The sequence below is a fragment of the Monocercomonoides exilis genome (assembly GCF_001643675.1).
Source record: "Monocercomonoides exilis strain PA203 chromosome Unknown scaffold16-1735695, whole genome shotgun sequence".
NCBI classification, from domain to species: domain Eukaryota; phylum Preaxostyla; order Oxymonadida; family Polymastigidae; genus Monocercomonoides; species Monocercomonoides exilis.
The window spans coordinates 1,642,851-1,667,949 of NW_027150561.1; the positions used below are offsets into that span (position 1 = coordinate 1,642,851).

General features: G+C 32.0%; 9 protein-coding genes across 9 annotated transcripts; 5 read left to right on the forward strand and 4 right to left on the reverse strand.

Annotated features, from left to right (window-relative positions):
* Positions 1-1,202: 1,202 nt before the first annotated feature.
* On the forward strand, positions 1,203-3,403 carry MONOS_12779 (uncharacterized protein). The gene has a single exon (XM_067865423.1). The coding sequence runs from the start codon at positions 1,237-1,239 to the stop codon at positions 2,683-2,685; it is 1,449 nt and encodes a 482-aa protein (XP_067729763.1). The 5' UTR covers positions 1,203-1,236; the 3' UTR covers positions 2,686-3,403.
* A 265-nt stretch (positions 3,404-3,668) lies between these two features.
* On the forward strand, positions 3,669-6,914 carry MONOS_12780 (putative ADP-ribosylarginine hydrolase; the record flags this gene model as incomplete). The annotated part of the gene is made up of 9 exons (XM_067865425.1): positions 3,669-3,800; positions 3,865-3,898; positions 4,236-4,252; positions 4,322-4,376; positions 4,457-4,604; positions 4,880-5,021; positions 5,255-5,362; positions 5,607-5,782; positions 5,999-6,914. 9 exons carry the CDS (start codon positions 3,669-3,671, stop codon positions 6,393-6,395), a joined length of 1,209 nt encoding a protein of 402 aa, XP_067729764.1. The 3' UTR covers positions 6,396-6,914.
* Positions 6,915-6,930: 16 nt separating this feature from the next.
* On the reverse strand, positions 6,931-8,942 carry MONOS_12781 (putative fructose-2,6-bisphosphatase; the record flags this gene model as incomplete). The annotated part of the gene is made up of 6 exons (XM_067865426.1): positions 6,931-8,313; positions 8,376-8,452; positions 8,506-8,578; positions 8,639-8,716; positions 8,781-8,859; positions 8,920-8,942. 6 exons carry the CDS (start codon positions 8,940-8,942, stop codon positions 7,369-7,371), a joined length of 1,275 nt encoding a protein of 424 aa, XP_067729765.1. The 3' UTR covers positions 6,931-7,368.
* Positions 8,943-9,505: 563 nt separating this feature from the next.
* MONOS_12782 (putative PHO85 cyclin-1) lies at positions 9,506-11,418 on the forward strand. The gene is made up of 3 exons (XM_067865427.1): positions 9,506-9,695; positions 9,754-10,057; positions 10,119-11,418. The coding sequence occupies exons 1-3, from the start codon at positions 9,511-9,513 to the stop codon at positions 11,121-11,123; spliced, it is 1,494 nt and encodes a 497-aa protein (XP_067729766.1). The 5' UTR covers positions 9,506-9,510; the 3' UTR covers positions 11,124-11,418.
* A 76-nt stretch (positions 11,419-11,494) lies between these two features.
* On the reverse strand, positions 11,495-15,345 carry MONOS_12783 (putative transmembrane protein 67). The gene is made up of 12 exons (XM_067865428.1): positions 15,151-15,345; positions 14,912-15,058; positions 14,781-14,863; positions 14,638-14,728; positions 14,348-14,518; positions 14,107-14,184; positions 13,782-13,954; positions 13,278-13,389; positions 13,063-13,182; positions 12,785-12,901; positions 12,455-12,560; positions 11,495-12,287 (listed from the first exon to the last, which is right to left on the reverse strand). Exons 1-12 carry the CDS (start codon positions 15,337-15,339, stop codon positions 12,061-12,063), a joined length of 1,614 nt encoding a protein of 537 aa, XP_067729767.1. The 5' UTR covers positions 15,340-15,345; the 3' UTR covers positions 11,495-12,060.
* A 79-nt stretch (positions 15,346-15,424) lies between these two features.
* MONOS_12784 (putative cysteine protease) lies at positions 15,425-17,183 on the forward strand (the record flags this gene model as incomplete). The annotated part of the gene is made up of 5 exons (XM_067865429.1): positions 15,425-15,674; positions 15,746-15,937; positions 16,010-16,137; positions 16,213-16,315; positions 16,509-17,183. The coding sequence occupies 5 exons, from the start codon at positions 15,425-15,427 to the stop codon at positions 16,922-16,924; spliced, it is 1,089 nt and encodes a 362-aa protein (XP_067729768.1). The 3' UTR covers positions 16,925-17,183.
* Positions 17,184-17,264: 81 nt separating this feature from the next.
* Positions 17,265-19,352, reverse strand: MONOS_12785 (putative Tetraspanin family). The gene is made up of 3 exons (XM_067865430.1): positions 19,314-19,352; positions 19,044-19,242; positions 17,265-18,970 (listed from the first exon to the last, which is right to left on the reverse strand). Exons 1-3 carry the CDS (start codon positions 19,327-19,329, stop codon positions 17,917-17,919), a joined length of 1,269 nt encoding a protein of 422 aa, XP_067729769.1. The 5' UTR covers positions 19,330-19,352; the 3' UTR covers positions 17,265-17,916.
* Positions 19,353-19,385: 33 nt separating this feature from the next.
* Positions 19,386-23,381, reverse strand: MONOS_9213 (putative STAM-binding protein; the record flags this gene model as incomplete). Its single annotated transcript, XM_067879691.1, has 7 exons — positions 19,386-19,984; positions 20,090-20,184; positions 20,759-20,946; positions 21,330-22,062; positions 22,317-23,015; positions 23,061-23,139; positions 23,206-23,381. The coding sequence occupies 7 exons, from the start codon at positions 23,379-23,381 to the stop codon at positions 19,771-19,773; spliced, it is 2,184 nt and encodes a 727-aa protein (XP_067729770.1). The 3' UTR covers positions 19,386-19,770.
* A 134-nt stretch (positions 23,382-23,515) lies between these two features.
* MONOS_9214 (putative signal peptidase I) lies at positions 23,516-24,524 on the forward strand. Its single transcript, XM_067879692.1, has 6 exons — positions 23,516-23,675; positions 23,726-23,795; positions 23,858-23,899; positions 23,950-24,027; positions 24,092-24,156; positions 24,234-24,524. Exons 1-6 carry the CDS (start codon positions 23,547-23,549, stop codon positions 24,306-24,308), a joined length of 459 nt encoding a protein of 152 aa, XP_067729771.1. The 5' UTR covers positions 23,516-23,546; the 3' UTR covers positions 24,309-24,524.
* Positions 24,525-25,099: the final 575 nt, after the last annotated feature.

Consider the following 25,099-nt stretch of genomic DNA (forward strand, 5'->3'; position numbering starts at 1 on the left):
AAAGGGAAGTCACAAAATGGATATATCACTTTTTCGGGTCCATTTGTGAATAATTATAACAAATATTTAACCCAAAATTTTTTACAGAAATAATAGGGTTTCAAAAATAATAAACCGTATGGAATGTGAACAAAATACCAATCGTCGCAAAAAAAATTACGGATAAGATTGATTCTTAAATAACGGCAAGAGAATTAATTCTGATTATTTCACTTTATATACATGAAATTTTGGAGATATAGGATTTTGAATTTCTCCGAGCTTTCGAAAATGGTATTTGAAATATTTTGTCAACACGAAAATGAAAATTTCGTCTATCAACTGAGTTAGAATGGTTAAGATTCATTAAAAGAACAATTGTCAGAATAATTCCTCTTGCAGTACTCGAGAAATCGATCTAATCCGGTATTTTGCGTACATTTTATATTTTATGGAAATTTTTATTCAATCTTCGATTTGATTATTATTGTTTCTTTTTTTAATGCTTCAATGATAATTAAGAAACATTTAATAATTTTGTGCGCAATCAACAAATTTTTAAATTTAATGTCACTTTCATTGGCGTTATTTCTCCATTGAAATATTCAAAATATTAATATTTCTCCTAACTTGTTTTTTTACGACAATTATGATTCATGATATAGGGTGGTCCATATTTCTTTGTAAAAATAATAAAAAATGGGAAATCAAAAATAAAAATATCAAAAAATATTCGATAAAACTGAATTTTGTTTGTTAATCGGTTTGTAAACTGATTAAATACATGATAGGCTTCAATTTGTTAAAGTTTGGAGCTTCCAGATATTTGAACAATTCGTTCCTGGAATACAAAAATTTTTCTAAATATTACAACAGATATGATTTTTCAATGGTTTGATAGTTGGAAAAGGTGATTGCAATTTGTAACGACTCATAAAGGTGATTATTTTTATGAAAAATGTTTTTTAACATAAATAAAAATACAACATTTAATAATTTTAACATAATATTATGGACCACCCTATATTTTGACACGACTTGAAATTCTTGGGAATCAATAATGTTGCTTTTCAAACTTTCGATCTTTATTAATGAAATGAATAAATCTCATTTTTATGCAATTTCTGTGAAATGAGAAAACTGAAAATCGAATGATGTTTTCAAAATCAACTCAAAAAATGACCCATTTTGCAGAACAAATTGGAGATTTTAAGATCATTCCCTTTATATAACTCATTTATTTCTATCCTTTACGAAATGAGCATTAAAATTTTGTTATTTTTAATTATTTTGGGGAAATTCAGTTACAATACAAAGGAAATCTATATTACCAGAAAAGGAGAAGACGTTGAAAGCTGTGGAGATCAAAGCAATCCCTGCATGACAATGAAATATGCTTTGAGTCATTATTATTCACAAAATAAATTTTCCTTTATTGTTCCACCGGAAAATATAAATCAGCCTCCAATTGAATTTTTTGATAGAAGTGTCGAATTGTTGGTGGAAAATGACTCAGACTCACCAATGATAATTCCAGATCAATCAAGCTTGTCTGCATTATTCTGCATAAATTCCTCGAACTTTTCAGCGACATCGTTTTGCTTTAATGTTTGTGCATTTAAAGATGGAATGAATCCTTTTCTAAGCGCGAATGATAACTCAAATGTTACACTTGTAAATGTTAGTGTGAAAGCAAATTCTGAGGATTCAGCTGATCCAATGAATAATGATCCATTTATTATTTTGAAAAAATCAATAATCGCTTTCAAATGTTGTTATTTTTATGATCTTCGAAATTTGACTGAATTTAATACCTTTCAAAAAAGTATTGCATGCGAATGGAAACACGGATGCATTGAATTAACTGACTGCAATGCTACTGTTGAAAGCACACTATTTCATCACGGCGTGTTTGGATTCATTTATCAGAAAGGTGGATCATTAGTCCTCACGAAAGATACATTTGAGACTTTTTATTTTATGGCGGGTACGAAAATGAAAAGGACGGTCCATTGCGAGAATGAAGGTAATTTGAGCATTTCTTCAATTAAAACGCATCATCACTACAATGAGTTGGAAGATTTGTTTATGGATATTGGAAACTGCAAAGTAGTGAAGAACGAGAATCCTGGAAAATACGTTTATTTTCATGTGAATATTTCAAATGTTACATGTGAGTTTCAGGAGAGTTATGATTGGCTGAATTTTTACGTGACTGGATATGGATTTACGCTTTGTAGATCTCGAATTCTGCTTACATTTACTCCGAAGAATTCAACAGAAAAAGTTGTTTTCATTAAGGATCATGCTGGCTCCTATGGTTTTGATACAATTCAATTTGATATGCTTTACAAAGAATTGAAAGGGGCTAAAACAGTTGCGGTTCAGATTGAATATCCTTCGGAAAAGGACTACGGCGCAGGAACAGATGTCACATCTGAACACATCGTGAAAATACCTGAGAATATTAAAGAATATGAAAATTTGATTAAAGCAAATGCGATTCATGCAAAAAAATTGGAGATAGCAATCATCGTTTTATCTTCGTGTTTCGTGGTAACAATTGCTGTGGTGATTGCGCTGACGGCTGTGGTTGTTGTTGCCGTTCTGAAAAAGAGAAAGAAAAGACTAACAAAAATTGGATCTGTTCCGAATAGCAGGGAAAGGGAATCTCTTTTTGGGGAAAAGGAAGAGGAAAAATTGTAAAAAGAAAATTAGATTAAATTAAATAAAGTGTGATGCTTCAATATTATTATTAACTAAACGATTGGATGTTGATCTAGCTACGTGTGGAGGAGAATGCATCTATAAGTGCATTCTTAATATTAATATTCTTTGAAGATTAGTCAAACAGACTGATTCTTTTAATCTTATAGGGAAAAAAAAATTTTTTTTATATTTTTATTTCTGGATTTTTGAGGAAAGTCCAACTTTTTTTGTTATTTAAGATGTTTTCTTTGATTGTGGATTAATTAAATAAGTTTTGTTAGGAGTGTTTTTCTTTTGTTGACTGTAGCTTTGATTGTTTGGCATTTAGTTAGTTGTCAAATTTTTTCTTTATGTTAAATAGTTTGTTGAATGTATTTTTGCAAGTTTTTTCTCTTTAACATTGTTAACAAATTTTAAGAACAAAAATTTTAAAGTATTTTAATTGAAAGAGAATTTTTTGTAATAAAAATATGTGAGTTATTGTTTTATATCTTTCTGTAAAATTTCCGGAGATTTTCTGCTGATACTTTCATTTTTTTCTTTTTATTTTTCTTTTCTTTTAATTATTATTAAAAATTTTTTTTGAACGTATTTTTGGATATTTCAAGAAGCCTTCATAAATGAAAATTCATTTTCAAACAAGTTGGTTGACAATATGCTTTTGCTTTAATCTAATTTTGATCAAAAATTAAAACTTGAAAAAAATTACTCGAAATATATTTCGTACGAAAAGCATTTTTTTGTTACCAAAAATGAATAAGAAAAAAGCATTAAGTGAACAAATAGTACTCATTTTTTCTTTCAGAGCGACTGAAGCATTGATTTGGGTATATTTGCCAATTAATTTGTTAAAGATATTTGTTTTCAAAGCGAAAAAGAGAAAAAGAGACTGCCTGTAACAAAACGTAATAACCAAAATCAAAGAAAGAAATAATTAAATAATGGTATTAAATTCTGATAATAATTTTGTTTTTTCAAGAATGGAGCAATTTAAAGCTTGTCTTAAACTTTGCGGTGCTGGAGATGCTCTTGGATATCATGGCGGAAGATGGGAATTTTCGAAACTGTCTCAAATTTTAGTTGATTTGAAACAAATTGGAGGAGTAGATAATGTATAATTACTAAAACAAAATCTCAATTAACTGTGCAATTTGTTTATTGCAATAATTTATTTAGATAATTTTACGTGGAGATTCTTGGATTGTTTCAGGTTTGAAGATTTTTATATTCATATTTCATTTATTTTATGATTTGAAGATGATACTGTAATGCATAACGCTAGTGCGGAGGGGATGATAAATCCAGCACAAACAATGAGAGAGATGCTGATGAACATTTTTAGAGCTTATGAAAGATGCATGTCTCAAATGGTAAATTTTTGTTTTGTTTTTTTTTCAATTTATTTTCAATCAAAAATTGAAGGCGCGACGAGGAGCTGGAGTAACGTGCATGACAAGTGTGAGATTTTATATCTTTTGAATCAGTATAAAGGACTTAATTTTTGTTTGTTTGCTTGTTTATTTATTTTTTTCTTTTTTCAAAAACAGATCTTTCAATGTGTAAGGTTTGTTAAATAGAAAATTAGATTTTTCAAAGCTTTTATACATTTTTGATTTTTGAAAAATCGGTACAGCCAAAAGAACAATTTGATCAACTTCCTTTCAGTAAGAGAGGAGGAGGCTGTGGAGGTTTGAAGCGTTCTTTTACAAATAACTTAGCCATTCTACTTTTTATTTCATTCTTTATTCACAACGAATGCATATAATAGCGTCAATGCGATCAATGTGCATTGGAATCCGCTTTAGCTTGCCGGAATTACTACCAAATTTGGTTGTAACTGCAATTGAAGCAGGCAGAATGTCCCATCACAATCCAACAGGATATTTGGGAGGAGTTGCTTCAGCTGTATTTGCAAGGTTTGCTTACGTGATTGGAAGAGTGTTGAGTGAAAAATCGAAAGATAAATGTAATTTTTCAAAAAAAAAAATTCACATCGAATTTTTATCGCATCAGAAGAATTACTTTTATATTTGAAAGCGTTTTGTTGTTTGATTGAGTCAGAGACAGAAATAATTCTATCTTTTTTATATATTATTTATTTATTATTTTAACATTTAACTCTTGCTTTTAATGTTCACTGAATTTTAATTATCTATTCAAATGTTCAAATCTATGCTTTCATTCTTATTAGCTATGGAATTCAGAAAGTTCCACTTATCAAATGGGGAAGCAAGTTTCGGGATGAAGTTATTCCGCTTTGCAAGACACACATTTCTGGAATGAAAGACCGTTTTCCGAAAGAAAACCTCGATGCTTTTGATTACTTTGAAAAGGTTTGAGCACCACAGTTGAAAGTGAGTGAAAGAATTTTTAGTGAAATGCTGATGGGGATAAACAGAAAGAATGAATGATAAAAGATAATAGAAAATTTTTGAATGTTTATTTTGTGAAATATCAATTAATTATTTTGTTAAGTCAAAAAATTAAAACAAATAAAAAGCAAAGAAAATAATTTCTTTCTCTCTCTCTTTCTTTCTTTACCATAACCATCCTTTTTCTCTCAAAGCAATGGAAAAAGTATCTCGAAATCAGAGGGATTGCAGATGAAGACAATGAAAAAGAGCCTGTTTTCCCTGAGAAATACGGCTTTTCTGAACGAGACAATTTTTATACGGTATGTTAGAAATTTTATTGTATCATTTTTTTTTTTTTTTTGAGTTTTTTAATGTATGTGTTGTTTAATTGCGTGTACATTTTAATAAAAATTGGGATAATTTTTTTGATATTTTAATCTGTTGAATGAATTATTTATTAATTTGTTTGCTTGTTTTATATTATTCTTCTTTCTTTTCTTTTCTTTTTTTTTTCCTTCCTTCTTTCTTTTCTTTTTCTTTCTTTTTTCAAACTTTTCGTCTCAGTCTCTTTCATTTCACGGCAACGGCGGTTCAAGCGGGCACGATTCAGTGCTGATCGCATATGACTGCCTTCTTCATACGAAGAACCTCGATGCAAGTGAAAGATGGAGGGCGATGCTGGAGCATTCAGCCATCCATTCAGGAGACTCAGACTCCACAGCTGCCATTGCTTGCTCGCTGTATGCGGTGGTTGTGGGGATATGAGAAATTTTTTTAAAATAGAGTTGGGCATTTTTTTGTTATAAAGTAATTTCTTTTCTTTTCTTTTCTTTTCACAAGTTATTTACAAATTGGAGATGTTTCATTTGATTGCTCAACCAATTAATGTTTCTTTTATTTAATATCTGAATAATTTCATTCAATTTTTATTTCCCTCAATCATATTGATGTGTCAGGTATGGCTGTGTGTATGGTTTTGAAGGGGTCAATGCTCAACACACAAAATCTCTCGAGTTTGGAAACAAAATGGACAAGTTGGCAACTGACTTGTACAAAATAGCGTGTGACAGATCACATCCGCTGAATCGCCCAACAACCGTTGGAAAGATTAATGATGTGCCAGAAGTGACTGTGCCGGTTGCGCTGAGCTGTGCGGAAGCAGAAGAAAAAGCTGATAAAACACAAGATGAACAAGGAAAAGACATGAAATGTGAAGAAAAAGAGGAGGAGAAAAAAGTTGAAGATGCTGAGGTTTCTTCATCTACACAGCCATCATCTTCTTCTTCTGGTCCTTCTTCTGATCCTACTAATGTTTGTAGTTCAGCTACACCAGCTTCAAGTGCCTCTCCTTAGTATTCAATTCGAATTCTTTATTCAAATATGTTTCTGACAGACGATCATTAACAAAACATTTTCTTTTCATTTTTTTGAATTTTTTTTTTAAAGTTCAGTTTGCATGTTTAAACTGATGTTCTTGCGTTTTTATATCATCATTTTGAATATGTGATGATTTTTGTTTAATGTTTTAATTGGAAGAGTGCTTTTTTTTTTCTGAAAGAAAATGTTTATGATGAAAATAAAAATAATTTTCTTTGTGTGTAACTGATATTTCGTGACTTTGCTCTTTTTATTCCTAATTCATTGCTATTTTAAAAGATATTCACTAAAAGAAATTCAAAATGAGGATATATGAAATAGAATTTAAAACAAAATGGAGTTTTCATAATGAAAAATTGTTCTTGAAAATGAATTTTCTGGAGAATTTTCTTTTTTATCAAGAAGTATTTTTCACAAATGCAAATATTTAACCCCTTTTTTCATGTGATATTCATTTCATTGCTTTGAACGAGACAAGAAAGAGAAAAAATATCTATCAGAAGAAAATGGATTTTTAATATGAATTCAGAATTTATTATTTTGTCTTCTTTTTGGTGTATTTACCAAACAAATTGTTTAAAACTTTATTGAAATATTAAAAAAAAAAATAATAATAAATTTCCTCAAAGATGAAAATGGATTAAACTAAAAATTCTTTGTTCATTAACATGAAAATTTGAATAAAAAAGTTTAGAAAAGAAAGGAAATAAATCAAAAATTTCTGCAAAGCGTAGCAGAAACCACAAAAAATCAATTTACCAACAAAACAGAATCCACTAAACTTTGTGATCCTGTTCGTAAATTTGAAGAATAAACGAAAATACTTCTAAACTCTGCGAATAATTGAACAATCTTGTTAGTAATTTTCTTGCATGAATAGAAGATGCTTGCAACATCATTGCTAAAAAAATGGTTTTAAATTGCTTTCTCTTCCATTCATGAAAAAAAATTAAACAGGAGAATCAATTTTTTCTTTTGAAAGTTTGACATTATGAGCAATCGAAAAGCAGCAATAATGCGAATTCTGGTGCTGGCTGGCTGGTTGCATTTTCTTTACCGATGTTGAATGCGTCAAAGATGGTGCTTTGTGAAGCGCTTTGCTTTTTGCAGTGGAAGAAGCTGGCGAGGTGGCTTTGCTCTTTCCAATTGCTTTTAGCCCTTTCTCAGGTTGTGCTCCTGGCTCAGCGAAAAGACATAGCAAATTCAAACAGCAATTTGATATTTTCGATTTGATGTCAACTTCTTCTGCTGTTTCCTTTCGGGTTTTGGAGGAAAAATGCTCTTCAATTGGATTTAAAAAGACACAGCTGGATGTTGAGGAAGATGGTGTTGTTGAGGAAGAAGAAGAAGAACAAGAAGAAGAAGAAGGTGAAGTGGAAGAAGAAAGAGGCATAGATGAAGATGGTTGCGTTGATGAAGAAGAAGAAGGTAACGATGATGACGATTGCAATGAAGAAGAAGATGCACTGGAAGAAGAAGAATGTTTCAAGAAAATTCGCTGAGGTTCTAAAAGCAAACGCATCAGTTCCGTTTTCGAAGGACTTTTACACAAAGATTTGAAAGCGCTCATCAATTCTCCGATGCAAAGTCCGTGTGACACAACCAGCACACGCACAACTTTGCAATCCGAATCGCATCTATCAAAATCATCTGCTTTCATTTCTTTCTCGGTTTTCTCTTTTCCTTCTGTTTCGGCTTTCGCTTCTTTTTCTTCGAAGGCTGCTTCTTGTTTAAATTCTTTGCGAGGCAGTAATTCAGTTGCTGGACTCTCCGCTGATGCTTTCTGTGCCAAAGAATTATCTCGTTTGCTAACCAAAGGAAATATAAATTCTCTGATAAATTGGCAGCATCTCTGATAGACATCGTCTTTGCTTTCACCTTGAGGATATCTTGACTGAAACAAAATGTCAAGATAAATAGTTTCTTTTTCATTTAAGAAAAAATATTTGAAAAAACCGTTCTTGGATTCAGTCCTTTCTCTTTTATCATTGCTGCAAATGTTCCGTATTTCATCCCAACCATTGTACCCGTATCTATTATTTGAATTGCATAAATGAAGGCTTAACAAAAGCAAACAATGGCAAACCCACTTCTCTCAACAGAGGTGTAAAATGAACTGGAATTGGATGAGAATTTTCTTTCAAGATTTCAGTGATTGTCTGCATATTTTTCATTTAACTGTCAAAACATTTGAAACTGAAATAATGTGGTAAATAAACCTGTCTTGTTCGAAGAAGATCTGAGCAAAATGCGTAATCAAACTTAACATCTTTAATTATCCTTCCAAGAAGATTTGCCTGAAAAAAATAAAGAAAAATGTGAAAAGCATGGGTAAATGCTGAAATAAATAAAAAATGTAACTTGTTGGATTCCATTATCGTTCAGAGGCTCCTCGGATTGCCCTTGTACTCTTTTTTCTATGTTCGCATTTGTTTCTCCGCTAAAGATTCAATATTTCAACACTACTCATAACTATAAATAAGAAATCAGCATTTCAAACTGTCTGAAAACGTAAATGAACATTATAACACGAAAAAACAAAACAAAAAATGAATTTATTGATCTTTCAAAAACAGTAATTTTTTCATGAGAAAGAAATCAATTTTCAAAAAAAGAAATTTATAAAAACCAACTGAATGATTTTTTAAAAATAGTTTTTTTTCCAATCTTTCCATTTTCCCCCCCTTATTCATGTAAGAGAAATATTTTGTAAAAAAATTTTCTTGAAATTGATTGGAATTTGAAGATTTTAAAAAAATGACAAAACAATTTTATTGTTATGATGCGATTGAAATAATATTCAATATTTATTTCAAAAACATTTCAACATTCATTCAGTGAATAACGATAGAAATTTTCAATTTTCAAATGTTCATTTCTCAAAAAATACAATAAACCCGAATTTCAATTAAAAACACTAAATCCATTTCGAATATGAATGATTTTTATTTTTTTGAATAAAATTTGACATAAATAAAAAAAAATTTGTTCATACTGGATTTGTTAACCCACAATAAAAAATGAACTCCAAAAAGCCAATCATTGGACTTGATATACAAATGATGTGGCATATCATTTACGTAGAATTGGAATGCTGCACATTAACTTCAGTTCGCATAAAATAGGACCGAATTTTAGTAACATGGAAAATCTACAGCACGACACAATTCAAGAAAAGCAAGAAAATTCTTCTGTTAGAAGCACGTCAATAAAAAGCACTGAACACAATTGTTCCTCTCCATTTCATTGTGCTATTGCATCGCTTCTTCGTTCATGGTATTTTTTCATTCCTTTTCTTTGCCAATTTTTATTTTTGATTGAAATTTTTTGCAAGGATGAGGCCATATACAATTGGTTCAGAAGGAAGCAATCTTCAAAACCCAGTGACAAGGGTTCCTCTTGAGACATGGATCACTGGGATACAGAAGATATCTAGAATTAGTGATTTAAATTTATTTTGTGCGCTTGTGTATATTCGAAGACTTGTAAAGTCAAAACCTTGGCTTCCATTTTGTTGGCTTAATGCGCACAGAATTTATCTTGTAAGTGTTACTCTTGCATCTAAGTTTCTTGATGATATCACATATAAAAACAAAGATTGGGTTACAATCGGAGGAAAATTTTTCCCAATATCAGAGGTATTTATTGGAAATTATTTTCACTAAATTTCACTAATTTGCATTCTTTATTATTGTAAAGTTTAATATGATGGAAGAAGAGCTTATGGCTACTCTCGATTTTGCATTATTTATTACAGATGAGGAGGCAAATACTGTTGTTAGCGATCTTGTGGAAATAACAAAGAATGAAGAATTTATTAATAATCACATGCAATCGTTAGGTTTTGATGTTCACAAACGGAAACAAGAACCACTTTCGGAATTGGGAGAGAGAAGAATGTCTTCTCTTGAAACAACAATGACAACAGAACACGAAGCTTGTGAAAACCTACCACAGTCTCATGAACATTCGAGTTCTGTTCATTCTTCAGCATTGTCAATTCCATCTTCAGTGAACAATTCTTCTTCTTCCTCCTCCTCCTCATCTTCATCTTCCACTTCTTCTTCTGCAACATCATCATCATCATCTTCTTCTTCTAATTCACGTTCATCTTTTAGCACACCAATCTTGCTTCCATCTGCTTCTCCAGCAAATTGCTTCAATCGTGTCAGAAAGCTTCGCATAATCAACTCAGCCAATCCAACTGCTCTAACAACTTCATCATCATCATCATCATCATCACATTCTATTCATTCATCTCATTCATCACATATTTCAATGGATGAATCACAATCAACTTCTTCTTCTTCTGTGATCTCTTCTTCTGTCTCTGATTCTATTGATTCTGTTTCCTCCTCAATCTCATCTGTTTCTTCTTCTTCAATTACTTCTTCTATTAGTTCTTCTATTCCTTCTTCTGTTTCTGTTTCAATCTCATCGCTTTCTTCGTGTCTTCCTTCTCAGCTCCTTCCACTCAGCACTTTCACTCCATCTTCAGTTTCTTCTCTAACAACATCAGCCAGTTTTCTTCCTTCTTATCCACCTTTTGCTTCTTCTTCTTCTTCTTCCTCTTCTTCTTACTTATCTTCTTCTTCAATGTGCCCCAATGCTCAATCTTTTCTCTCTTCTTTCACAGCAATCAAGCCAACAGGCCCTTCTCATTGTTATGACCGTCATGTTCCTGTTTTGATGACGTTGTCATAAATTTGAAGTTTTTATGATATAATTAGTAATGATTGGATTTATTTATTATGTAATGGTTAATTAAATAATAAAACAAAATGTTTATTTTTTTATTTCATTTGTATTGAAAGTTGTTATTTTCTAATTGTATCTTGAATTTTCTTATTGGAAGTATGAAATGATTTCAATATGAAACAAAGTTTCACTTCATTTTTAAGAAATTGTTGGATAACAAAATGCATTTTTGAGTTTGTTCATTTCATTTGATAAACAAAAACAAATTTAACATTATTTAATCAAGCAAACAAAGTTTTCCTTCTTTCTTTTTATCATGTTGAGTCAAATCTGTTTTAAAGTTGATTTATTTATGAGTAAACCAAAAGTACGTAATGTTTCATTCGTTATTCAAAGCTCATATTATTTGGTTTTAGAAATACAGAAAAATTATGAAAAAACCAAAAAAACGAACAAAAGAATTATGTAGATCAATTGCATTTCGTGAAATAACTTGCAATCGAGCCATTTCATTAATATTTCTGTTTCTAACAATAAATAATGAAACGAAAAGTAATTTTTTCTATTTCGCAAATTTAATTGTTTCCAACCAGAAGCAGGCTACGCAATTTCAAAAAGATGTAAATTTTCAGTCAACATTTTTTTTTCAAATAGTTTGCAAGCAAATCAAATAAATATCGAAACAGTTACTTCGTCATGAGAATTCTTTTATCAAAGTGTACTTTTTTCGCTGAACATCTTTTCGTAACAATATTCTCAGCTATTCAACTTGATCTTCCTCATCACTTTGAACACTCAATCTCTTTTCATTTGCTTCATTCCCATCATCTTTCTTCCAACAATCCATCAGTTCCATTCTTCATTTTCAGTTTTCGCTTCTTCTAATTCATCCATCATTCCTCCCCTCTTCTTCCTCTTCCTCCTCTTCTTCCTCCTCTTCTTCTTACAGCAACCTCTTATCCGTCAATGTCTTTGTCCCCACATTCCGTGTGCCGATGATCCTTCTCCCAATCGACACGAGTGTTGACATGAACCACGTGAACAGAGCTGAGGCGATGCTGGTGTTGGTGAACCAATAGTCGGACACCGCAAACCAGAAGATCTCAAAGAAGACAAGGTCCCATTCAAGACCCATCAGAACGTTGCTTGAGAAGGAGGTATCGGAGTCGTCTGAAGAGAAAGAAAAAGAAAGAAAGAAAGAAAGAAAGAAAGAAAGAAAGAAAAACAGAGAAATTAATTATTATTAAGCAAAGAAGAAAAGTATTATTATCAATAAACAATAAGCACATGAGTTTTCAATAAAAAGCATTTCAGAAGTTTTTAATGAAGCAACAGACCTCTGTAAAAGACAGAGTATGGAGCCTGGTTCATCGAAGGTGGCATTCTGAAGCTTTTCTCCAATGGCGATTTTTGGGCTTTGATGATTGATTGGGCTTCGCGGCACTTATAGAAAAGAAGAAGAAGTAAATAAATAACAGAAAGAATAATGATGATGATGATGAATATAATTAAAATAAATAGAAAAGTTGAAGAAAGAAATGTTCAATCGTAAAAGCAATTACCAACATAAGAAAAATAAACATCATTATTTATTAAAAAATTTCAAAACAAAAAAATTTTTTTCCTTTTTCATCTCCTCTTCTTTGCTTTCTTTTCTATTTACATACGTTCTTGATCCAAGACATGAAATATGCATTGATCTGCTCTGATGCCTGTACTGCATCAGCAACCTGCTGCTCAACAACACTCGGATTCAACTGAGCTGTTGGCAATCCAACTGCAAGCTGTTATTTATTTATTTATTTTATTTATTTTAAAAAAAGAAAATATCGGATTAAATGCAAAGGTAAGAAAGAGTAATTGAAAGGGAAGAAGACGAAAAAGAATATAAAAATAAACAAATATATAAATAAATTAAAAATAAAAATAAAAAATATTAAAAAACCTTGTTTATTGCTGAGCTGTAGTTCTCGTCAAATGCTTGTCTAACATCTCTCTTCAAATACATCTCAAATGTGACACAGTTGTCATTTGGAAACATTCCACGTGGTGGAACTTTATTTTCCTGTGTTTTAAAAGGAAAAAAAAAAAGAAATATTTATTTATTTTTAAATAATATATATATATATATTTTTTAACTTTCAATATGAAGAAGCAAACCTTTTCCTTTTGAACATTTTTCAGAAGAGTTAACATGTCTGTATCTGCACACTGATGCACTGTCTCTCCATGCACATAATAGCCATGGTATTGCGAGTCGAGCAAGAACATACTGAGAATTGGAAAAAAACAAAGGAAAAAAGAATTGATCATGTGGATAAAAATAATTATAAATTTAATCCAAAGCATTCAATAAAACAACAACAATGTAAAAAGAATTATTTTTAAAATTTGCTAAATAAAATAACAAAAAAGCTACAGCACTGGGTTTTTCCAGGCGGTCACCCATCCAAGTACTAACCCAGCGTTGGCCGCTTAACTTCGGAGGTCTGAAGGGATCCGGTGCGTATGACCAACTATGGCCGTAGCTCACACAAGTTTCCTCAATTTTTCCTTTTCTTAATTTCTTTTCAATCATTTATCTCATTTTAAAAAAACTTATATTTTTGAATAAATATTTCCTTTCTTAAATTTTTCTTCATTCTTTCTCTCCCTCAAACACACCTTATATTTGACAGGCACAGCTCTTCCACGAAATCTCGGGCTGGGTGCTTGAAGAAGTGATGGTAGACAGCAGAGACGATAAATTGAAATCCTGCGAAGAAGAGATAGAGAACAGCGATGAATCCAAAGCGCACAAATGGCTGCTGCTCAGAAAAGCGGAGATAGGCATATTCCTTTCAATTGAGTGTGTTAAAGAGAGATTGAAAAAAAAAAGATGAAAGAGATAAAAGGAGTGTTTATAATACATCGTAATAGAATTTATTTTATTTTATTTTTATTAATTTATTTTTGATGATACATCAAATGAATAAAGACTTGAGCACACAAGATGCAACTCTGGGCAAAGATTCAGAACAAGCGCCGTCATCAAGCAGCTAAATGTCACATTTGTGCTTCTCTTTGTCTGCAGCAGAATAGAAGCAGAAATGATTTCATAAAAATAATCAAGCGAAATTAAAAGTAATTGTTTGTAAAATTGTTTTTGTACATATGGAAAAGTTATACGAATCAAAAGAAGTTTGATTGTTAAGTGGGAGGAAAAAAAATAAGCAAAAGAAATTGTATACGCTCAATTCCTTCCATTTATCGCATATTCTTAAGTGTCTGAATACAGATGGTTTTGCTGGCACAACGTGTCCTGTTCCTTCTGCCTGCAAAAGTCCTTTCGAGCGCTCCCAATCAATGAAAAACACATCTGATGTGCTTTGCTTTCCAACATTGTAGCAAATCACAATTGTCTATTTTCATAAATGTTTTACACGAAATTTAATTAAGTGTGTTTAAATAACGCAATGCATTTTTTTGATCAAATAAAATTATCTCGTCTTCAAATTCGAGTCAATAAAAACATGCACACCTTAAACACTGTTCCCAATATTGTCAATACCCAAAAATAAACTAAATCTGGTTGATTAAATTCCTCTTGATTGATGCAGTAGAGAATAAACCTTTCAAAAAAAAGAATTATGAAATAAATTCTTAAAATAGATAGATTCAAACCAAAATATTCCGAAAAATCCATTTAAATAAAAGAATAAATCGGAAAATGTATCAAATATTTCAATGATTGCTTGTATTAGAACCTGATATCCAATATTGCTCTTTAAGTTTTAAACATTAAAAAAACAAACAGTTGCATCAAGTACAAAGACTTGCTGGACTCTGTACATTCTAAACCACCTGTAAAGTGAAACGAGCGATCCAATTCCAATAAATACATAAAACACAATGATATATGCTTTCTGAACTCCGTCATATAATGGATTCGAGAGTAATTGCTTGTTTCAAAAGTTAAAAACGAAAAACCAAAAATATTTTATCAAATAAAATGGATTTAAAGCGTTAGCGCTAATGAGTTATATGAGCAAACGACATCTAAAGTTTGCTTGAAATATTCAGTTACAAGGAAAAATTGAACAACTTCTGCTTCAGAAGCAGTAATATTTCCTTTACCCATCCCAGACGACTGTGTAATGCGCGCCATAATTCTTGGGGTCTTCCGCTGGTCGGCAGCGCTTACCATTTGCGCAGCAATAAAAAATATCAAAGTGGCAATCATTTTTATTTAATAATGGGGAGATTCTAAGAAAACAAGAAAAGTGAATTAACTTTTTTTCGACAAAACATTCAACTATCGTTTATAAATGATGATGGATTCTGAAGAGTGGGTACCTCTTTCCTTCAGGATTCGTCATGCTGAAGGAACTGAATTGTTCTCTGGGCTTAAATCAACATTAACTTTTCGAGAGCTGTTTCAATTAATAAGCTCAAAGCTGAATGTCAAACCTGGATCATTTCAGCTAGCAAAGTCATATCCCCCAACTCTTATTGAATCTGAAGATGACTTCCCAATTGGAGCTTTTATAGAAAATGGAGAAACTCTTGTTTTACGAGGTTTGAAATAAATTATCAAACATTTTTAACTTCTTTTTTATCACTCTATTTTTATTGTTATTCCGTGTCAGAGAAACAGGAAAAAGACGTTTCTGAAAGTTCCGAAGCGTCTAAAAGAATGGTTGATGATGGAGCGTTTGACTCACAAAAAGCTGAAAGTAGTACAAGAGAACCCACCGAGCAACCAAAGCTTCCTTCATCGGAACAACCAAAAAAAGTAGTAAAGGATTGGGAACAAACAAGGATGGTTGATGGAGTTGCTGGTTTGTGAATTGAGCACAAAATTTCAAAATGAAGCAATTTTTTTGTTCATATCTCCACGATACTTTTTGTAGTTTCTGGTCCATACAAAGGAAAACGTCTTCTTCGTAGGGTTATGCCAAATGATAATTCTTGCTTCTTTCATGCAATGCATTTAATATTTCGAGAGCTGGGAGCAGAGTCGCCATATGCTTTGAGAGAGGTGTGTTTTGCATCTGTAATCATATTGATAATAATCGTTAATGTTTTATTTATGATTTTTTCCCCCTATATTAAGATCTGCTCAAACATGATTATGAATAATCCAACTGAATTGGGACAATTTTTGGATAAGCCTCCGCTTGAGTATTGTGATTGGATTCTCAAAGAAATGTCTTGGGGTATGTGAATAGATAAATGATTTCAATGCTTTTTTTGACAAGTTTATTGAAAAATTGAAATTTTTAAATTATTTGGAAGTGTTCCTTTTATATTTTTTTACTCTTTTTTATATTTTGCTCCTCGTGATGATATCAGACAAATAATTCTTTTTTCTTACTTTCTTTTTCTTTTTTTTTTATTTAATACTTGCAGGGGGAGCCTCAGAGCTGTCACTTCTTTCGAAACACTTCAATGTGGAGATTGACAGCATTGATGTGCAGACGCTGCAAGTGATGCATTTTGGGGAAGACCTGCCGAATGTAACGCACCGCTGCATCGTGTGCTACAACGGGGTGCATTACGATGTGTTTGTGATGGGCGAGCACAAGGCAGAGACGAAGCTGTTTGACGACAAAGACATCGCCCTCTTCCCCATTTCAGACCAGGTCCCGCTTGCGCTGGCGCTGGAGAAAGTGGAGAAGCTCAACAAAAAGGGGATGTATGTGGATCACAAGCAGATGAAGATGCGGTGCAAGGCTTGTGGAAGAGAATTCACAGGAGACGAGGAGATCATCCTGCACATGCAGGTAACGATGCACACAGAATACGATGAAATACCAGTCGACTAGGCAATTGACACATCAATTTCTGCTGGATAATGTAATATTGACTCTGTTGTTGCTCACTATGTCTTCTTCTCTCTTCTTTTTGCAGAATTAATTCGTTGCGGAATACATCTGAACGAGCAGTGATTGCATTTATTTCACTTCAATTATCTTGTTATCTGCCATTCTGTTTTTGTTTGAGATGCAAGTGCTGTTCAGAATCAAGCTTCTCTCTCGCTCACTTACTCACCAATGGACTTTTTAAAAATTCAGAAAAGTTAACAATTAGATTACTCTCTTCTATTTTTTTCACGAATCAATAAATTATGATTTATTCAAACTTGAACATTCAGTGCAAAACGGATTTAGTATCTCGGCAGTTCCTGCTAATGTTTATTTCTGTTGGCAACATAAAAGTGATTGAAAAGCGATATGAAAAAAATCATCATTAAACAGGAAAGAATAATCCAAAATAAGATTCCTTCAAAACAATTATCAAAAAAAATTATGATAAAATGAACAGAATTTAAAGATACTAAACGTAACAACACGAACAATTATGGATGACTTTCTCACAAACATTTACAGAAGGAAAAAGTACAAAGCACTTTAAAAATGACAATGTTTAAAAAAGAGACAAACGACAGTAGAATGAACAACTTTGTAAATAAATAATTTTTAAAAATACTAATAATGAATTTGAAATAAGAATCGATTTTTTTTATAAAAGAATGAAAAATAAGTATGTTGGCGTTAAAGATAAAATGAAACAGTACTAATAAAAACAGAACTTTCAACATTTTGTCAAAGTTAATTTTTTTCAAAGAATACTTCGAAAAAACAAAAGGCAAAATAGCTACTATTATAGAACAGTTTTTTAAATTTTAACATTTACAAAAATTGCTCAAACTCTTTGTTTCGTCTTCTTTAAACAATGTCACATCTGTACATACAAAAAATCTTATAAGCAAATTCTTGTCAGCTTTTTCCTTCTTTAATGCGATAAATTATGTAATTTATTCTTGATATTTTTTGCCAATGCAGCAGCACATGATAAATGCAGCTATAACCATGTAAAGCATAAATACAGCAACGATGATACCAGCTGCCCCCAATATTTGATAATTTCCTTTTGCTGATTCCATCATGTATGATTTCACATTATCGTAAATAACATCAAATTCGTTTCCTTTTCTCAGGACTGTTCCTCTGCAATAGCAAGCGTATGATCCTGGTTTTACTTCACAATTTGGAATAGTCTTAGCTTCTCCTTTGATGAAAGCTGCATTAAAATCTTCATCTTTCAGATATAATGTTCCATTACACATATACTTCATGATTTGATCCATAGTTCCTGCGCAAGATGATTCATTGAGATTTGTATCTTCATCTTTCACCCCGCATTCTGACTTTAGAGTCTTTTCAACTGTTTCCATAACTGTGTTAGACATGGCAAAGCAAACAATTCCAACAATCAATGCAGCTAAAGTTATCAGCAACAAAATAATAAAGTAAATGCGAATTGGCCAGACTGATTTCTTAATGCAGCAGCAACTGGAAATCAATCCAAACAATCCAATGACAATTATAACAGCTCCAATAACAATTCCTCCAATTAATAATCCTGAGGAATCCTTCAGCAATGGCTCATATGCATAGAAATATATGCAAACAGCAACGAGAACAACACCAACAACAATAACAACAATTGAACCCAATCCCAATGTTGTCATTATAAATTTGTCGAATCCCATCATGTAGCAGCAAAACACGAAACCAATAAGAATTATAACTCCTGCAATTATTGCAACAATTCCAATTGCTTTTATCTCTTTGATAGCTTTTGTCACTGCATCGCTATATTCTTTTGCTTCTTCAGGCAACGCTTTTAGAACATTATCAATGACTTCTTGGAATGAGTCCCAGTGCATAATCATCATGTTCTTGATGGTGTCTTCGGATAGCAAGCAAACGCATCCAATGATAACAAGAGCAACTCCTGCAACAAGTGTGATAACAAAGAAAATTGCCAGACACTTGTACCTTCCTTCTTTTTCTTCAGGAATGTATCTGTTAATTATTATGAGCAAATTTAAATCATAAAATTATTCAAAAACATTTTTATTAAAAGGAAATTAAAAACCCTGATCCTAGCAGCCCAAAGAACGCTGTGACTATAACTGCAATTCCAACAATAATCAAAATAACTGCTACAAATGTTGACCCTGGGACAACTGCAATCCAGACAATCCCAAGCACTAAAATAGCAAGGCCCAAAATGAAGTAAATGATGCACATTATCTTCATAAGCAACGAGCATTTCTTTTTTGGTTGTTCGTCAGCTAAATTATAAAAGATATTATAAAACAATATTTTGCACTATTTGGTGAATAAAATGAATCATTGAACAAACCGTAACACAATCCCATCTTAATATTTGATCTGTTACCATTTATTGAGATGAAGCACTTAAATAAGCCTAAACCATAATAGTCGCCATTCTTTATTTTATTTTTGAAAAAGACTTCTTTTAAAAAATTTACAATTTTACAAAATAAAAATTAAATAAAATAAAAATGTTTATCAAAAAAAAACTGAATAATGAATTATGAGATGAAACTGAACAAAATGTTATCAAAAAAATTTACAAAGTTTGAATTATTAATTCCAAAATAATAAACGCGAAATTTTCATCCTTAATAAAAATAATCAAAATCAAATAACATTCGCGTTGAATATAAATTTGAAATAACAAATGAGAAAAATCTTTTTCATTATCAAAATGATAATTATAATGTATAATTATATATTTTTATTCAATTTTCCAGCAACCAATTCTTCTTCATCAACGACTCCCTCCGTTTGTGAATTTAATGAAACCTCCTCACTCTCAAATCAACCACCTTTGGGGTCGGCATTGCTGGAAACAGCATCCCATATTCTTTTTCCTGCAGAATAGCAGAATGGGAGGTGATGCCGTAGAGGGGATTTTTCAATGGATCTTCATCGTGTCTGTGGAACCCTCTTTTGGGGCACTTGCCGATGAGAGCAGCTCCTGTGTGAGAGAGGCCGAAGACAGCAACACTGAGGAATTTAAGAGAGAGAGAGGGAGAGAAGAGAAGAGAAGAGAAGAAAAGAAAAGAAAATAAAATAAAATAAAATAAAATAAAATAAAATAAATAAGAATACCTTTGTTCTCTAAGAGCACAAACAACAGCGATGCTTTCATTCATCATGAGATGGAAGGGATAGTGTGTGTGGAGATCAACTGATGAGAGAAATGCCTAATATTCCAATGAGAAGAAGGAAGAAAGGAAGAAAGAAAGAAATGAATAAATAAATAAAAGAAGAAAAGAAGAAAAGAAGAAAAGAAGAAAAGAAGAAAAGAAGAAAAGAAGAAAAGAAGAAAAGAAGAAAAGAAGAAAAGAAGAAAAGAAGAAAAGAAGAAAAGAAGAAAAGAAGGTTGTAATAAAAGAATAAATAAATAAATAATAAAGTTATAAATAAATAAGTCATTGATTATTACAAACAAATAAAAATGTTTCAATAAAAAGTATTTTTTTTCAAAAAAATAAAATGAAATGAAATAACATCTTTATGATCCTAAAGAAGTGTAAAATATCGCTCCAATTCAATTTCTTTTACAACTCATAATAAACCCTTTCAAAGTCATATATCAAAATGTTTATCTCTCTCTCTCTCTCTCTCTCTCTCTCTCTCTCTCTCTCTCTCTCTCTTTCTTTCTTTCTTTCTTTCTTTCTTTCTTTCTTTCTTTCTTTCTCTCTTTCTCTCTCTCTTCTCCTTTTCTCTTCTCTTCTCCTTCTCTCCTCTCCCTCTCCTCTCCCTCTCCTTCCATACTTTCTGTGTCGGGTGTGTGTGTATCCACCCCATCATAATCAGGTCATTGCCTGTGATGTATTCTTCTATCTCCTCTTCTCCTTCTGCCTGGCACGTGTCTTTCGTCCCATGCTGCTTGGGAATAACAACTGTGCTCAGAACAAGAAGAGATTGAGAGGCAGTTGATGAGAGAGATGTAGAGGAAAGAGCTGGAAATGAGGAAGGGAAAGAATAAAATGTGTTTATAAAAGAAAGAAAGAAAGAAAGACGAATAGAGAGAAATAAATGAGTTCAAAAGGAATTGTTTGTAAAAGGGAAGGATGTTGGTAAATAGATGTTAAATAAAAAAACGTATTTATTAGGGAAAAATAAATAAGTAAAAAAAAGGTTTTTTTTAAAAAAAAGTTTAAAAAATATCAAAAAAGCTTCAAATAAAAATACTACACACAAAAATACTCTCCAAGTTTTAATTAAAAAAAAAAACTGAAAAAAAATAGCCTTTTCTCTTTCTCTTCCTCTTCCTCTTTCTCCTCTTCTTCTTCCCCTCCTCATATAAATATAAATATAAATATACACAATAATATATACACACCTCCCATCACCTTCCCCACCTCCTTATTTGCTATCACCCCCTCCCTCGCCATCTTCCTCACTCTCTCCACCTCCTCCCTCTTCTCAATTATCTTCCCACACAGCATCCCACACGTCTCTATGTCCATTCTGTTGTTCTCTGCTGCTGCTGCGATGAAATGGCGGATGAGAGAGAAAGGAACAAAGATGCGACGAAAGAGAGGGTTGGGGGGGAGAAGGAGGGTGGTGTGGATGTCACGGATGGGCGGGGATAAAGAAGGAAGAGGAAGAGAATGAGAAGAGGAAGAAGAGGGAGAGGAAGAAGAAGAAGAAGAAGAAGAGGGATAAGAAGAAGAAGACTGTGGAAAGGAAGAATAAGGCGTTGATTGAAATGGTGGTTGATGTGTGGTTTGTGATGAGGAGTAAGGGAATGGTGAAAGAGAAGAAGGAGAAGGAGAAGGAGAAGAATATGAAGAAGAAGGAGAAGAGGAAGAGAAAGGCGGAGGAGCAGCAGAAGGAGAAGAGAACTGTTGAGTACACTGGGGAAGAGGATAAGAAGAAGGAGGAGGAAAAGAAGGAGGAAAAGAAGAAGAAGGAGGAAGAGGATGAGGAGAAGAAAGAGGAGGAGGTTGTGAATAAAAAGGGGGTATTTGTGTTTGTGTTTGTGTTTGTGCTTGTATATGAGGAGGAAGAGAAGGCTGTGAGTGGAGTGGAATGACAGATGTGTGTGAGTAGGATATCTGTTTTGATGGATTCTGATAAGAAAATTATTATATTAATGAATAGAATTAATAGAATAGAATAGAATAAAAGAAAAGAAAAAGAAAAAGAAAAGAAAAAGAAAAGAAAATATAAGAAAATATAAGAAAATATAAGTAAATTGAAGAAAATTTAAGAAAATTTAAGAAAAGAAAAGAAAAGAACAATAAAAATTGGATAAGATAAAAAATGATTATAAATAAAAATATATATTCTATTTTTAATGTTTCATTTATTCACAAATCCACACCTGAGTAGTAAAAGCCGGCGGAAGCTGAGTTGTTGGGGTAAACGAATTCCTTGCCCATCCCTGCTGCGACTGTGCAATGACTGAAGGAGCCACATAGAAACCTGCTCCAGCTGCACAAACTGTACTTGCTGGATGAGAAGGTTGAGAAGAGGTTGTGAATTGAATGGAAGAAGATGTCAATGAAGGTGGCTGCGATGGTGATGGATCTGTGGAGAGCGACGAGTTTGGACTTACGTGGGAAGCCTGCTGTTGCGATGCTGATGCAGAAGATGAAGAAGCATAAGTCGTCGATCCACTTTTTTGAGTGGTTGAAGATGCTGAATGAGACGAAGAATATCCATATGAAGGGACAAAGGTGGAAACAGGAATAGAATTTGCTGGTGTCAATGAAACACTCTTTGAAGATGAATCAAAATCTATGGGTTCTTGTTCTCTTATCAGTGATTTGTCCTCGTCTATTTTTAGCCCTGAAAATAATTCTGAAAGATCATCATCACTTGCAATAGGAATTGAAAGGCACAAGTCCATTGGAGTCTTTGAAACTCCAACAATTTCTTCGTTACATTTCTTTCGTTCGAGTTCTTGCTCTTCAGCCGATGCAACATGTTCTTCAGGTTCATCAATTGGGTTTCCGGAAGCTAATTTTTGTTTAATTTCTGGTTTTAAACGTTCCAAAATATCTAGCATGGTACTGACTTTCTTTATAAAAAATGTAACTGAAAGAAAATTCTTAATAATTCATACTTCAGTCGCATCCTTCTTTTTGGATTGAGATACCACAGACGCAAAATTTGGATGTTTTTGAAGCACAACAAGGTAGATTCTATTGAGAAAAAATATATGCATATATATTATAAGCGAAATAAAACTGAAAATTTTCTAATCGAACTGTGTCCCTCTGTAAGCAGAACGAAATGCTTGCTCCTTTTTGTTTTTTGTATCACAAATGATGCATGTTGAATATGCATTTATAAAAAATCTAAGGATTGTGTAAATGTCTTGATTTTTCAATTGTTTCAGCTTGGAATCCTCTTCATTAAATAATTTTTCGAGATTTTCACTCATGTATCGAAATCATATAATAATGGTTGTTAAAAATTTCTTTGAAGATTCGAATTATCATTAATGTCCTTTGATAATTGTAATATTGTTGTGAACGAGAAAACCGAAAGAAATAAACTCATATATTATTATAGGTTGAGATCATTTTTTCGATCAAGAGAGAAGAAAATGGCATCAGCTGCAACAAAACGTATTCCAGGAGAGTTGGCAAAAGCACTTCGCGAGCAACCAGATGGTATTATTATTGAAGCAGATCCATCAAATATCTTCAAGTGGAACGTGACTATCGCAGGACCTGTTTGCCAGATATATTTCTTTAAATTAAGAGTTAATTGTCTTTTTGAAAGGCTGGAACACCTTATGCAGGAGGACAATTTCATATGCTCGTTGAATTTCCACCAGATTATCCTTTCAGCCGTTTGCTTTTTTTGACTATGAAATTTTGATTTGTTGATATTCTTTTTTTGGGGAAAAATCAGCACCAAAGCTGACATTCACTCATAAAATCTATCATCCAAATGGTTTGAATTCACAGTTAAGTTTGTTTAGTGTTAAATTGTTCTATTTTTAGTGAAAAAGGATGGAAGCCACATTTGCGCTGATGGTCTTGATCAAACTGATTGGAAGGCCGGAATGAAAACTCTTGATCGTATGCTTTTTATTATTATTTTTGCTAATCTTGCAAATTTGAATTCAAAAATATTCTGTTTTAGTTATTATTCTTGTGTATAATCTTCTGAAAACTCCAAATCCAGGTCATCCTGTTGAAGAAGATATTGTATGATTTAAAAACCTTATACATCCTTGTTCATTAACCTTTTTTATTGTATAATATTTTTGATAATCTTTGAACAGGCAATGGAATTTAACGAAAAACCAGCACAATTTGCTCAAACAGCAAGACAGTGGACTGCTAACTATGCCAAGTAAACGGAAGTATAAGACTCCAAGATATTTGTACTTGGATTAGATATAATTCGTTTTTGCATATTGCAGAATTAGCTTTTTTGGTTGTTTTTAATCATACCTAATTTTTGGCATTAACTTATTCACGGAAAATATTAAGATCTTTTATTTTTTTTTTTTCCATTAAGCTTCAAATACAATAACAAATGAAAATAATAAACATATTATGATAAATAAAAATTTAATAGTTTATTGAATAATTTACAAAAACCAAATCATCATTGAAAGTTATTTATATGTAACTATAATTATTTCCGATTTGTAACACTTTCGAAAAACCATTCGTTTATTGGAGTTTATTACTCACAAAAAGAACAGATATTCACTGTTCTTGTTTGTTGTTAATTCTTTTAAAATTTTTTAAATTATAAAAAAAACTTATTTGATGAAAATTTTGTTTGTTAAATCGTGTTTTTTTTTTGGAATGAGCGATTATATACGTATGAAAAAAACTCGTTAACATATCAATTGTTCACCACATGTCTTTTATTGCTGAAATCCAAAATAAACTGGCCTTTAATCGATGTTCATTATTCCCCACTCATCTGGTTTTGTTTGATTTGTTATACATGTGCATGAAAGCCGAAATGAACAGTTATTTAATTTTCAATTTCGATCACTTTTTCGAAGCGTTAATCGATAATCCGCGCTGTTGATGCAGTTTTCTGCAAATCATTCACAAGTCAACTTTCTTCAAAAACAGAAAATAAGTTAATTTATGAAGAAACTTGTAATATTGCATTCACAGCAACCCA

Excerpts from the sequence above, each read along its gene's own strand:
- MONOS_12779 (XM_067865423.1), top strand. The coding sequence starts at position 1,237 with ATGAGCATTAAAATTTTGTTATTTTTAATTATTTTGGGGAAATTCAGT.
- MONOS_12782 (XM_067865427.1), top strand. The coding sequence starts at position 9,511 with ATGCTGCACATTAACTTCAGTTCGCATAAAATAGGACCGAATTTTAGT. Across the intron at positions 9,696-9,753 it reads GCATCGCTTCTTCGTTCATG|GATGAGGCCATATACAATTG; the intron begins GTATTTTTTCAT and ends ATTTTTTGCAAG. Across the intron at positions 10,058-10,118 it reads AATTTTTCCCAATATCAGAG|TTTAATATGATGGAAGAAGA; the intron begins GTATTTATTGGA and ends ATTATTGTAAAG.
- MONOS_12783 (XM_067865428.1), bottom strand. The coding sequence starts at position 15,339 with ATGATTGCCACTTTGATATTTTTTATTGCTGCGCAAATGGTAAGCGCT. Across the intron at positions 14,519-14,637 it reads TATTGGGAACAGTGTTTAAG|ACAATTGTGATTTGCTACAA; the intron begins GTGTGCATGTTT and ends TTATGAAAATAG. Across the intron at positions 13,390-13,781 it reads CTGTGCCTGTCAAATATAAG|TATGTTCTTGCTCGACTCGC; the intron begins GTGTGTTTGAGG and ends TCCAATTCTCAG.
- MONOS_12785 (XM_067865430.1), bottom strand. Across the intron at positions 18,971-19,043 it reads TTTGGGCTGCTAGGATCAGG|ATACATTCCTGAAGAAAAAG; the intron begins GTTTTTAATTTC and ends AATAATTAACAG.
- MONOS_9214 (XM_067879692.1), top strand. The coding sequence starts at position 23,547 with ATGGCATCAGCTGCAACAAAACGTATTCCAGGAGAGTTGGCAAAAGCA. Across the intron at positions 23,796-23,857 it reads ACCAGATTATCCTTTCAGCC|CACCAAAGCTGACATTCACT; the intron begins GTTTGCTTTTTT and ends GGGAAAAATCAG. Across the intron at positions 24,157-24,233 it reads ATCCTGTTGAAGAAGATATT|GCAATGGAATTTAACGAAAA; the intron begins GTATGATTTAAA and ends ATCTTTGAACAG.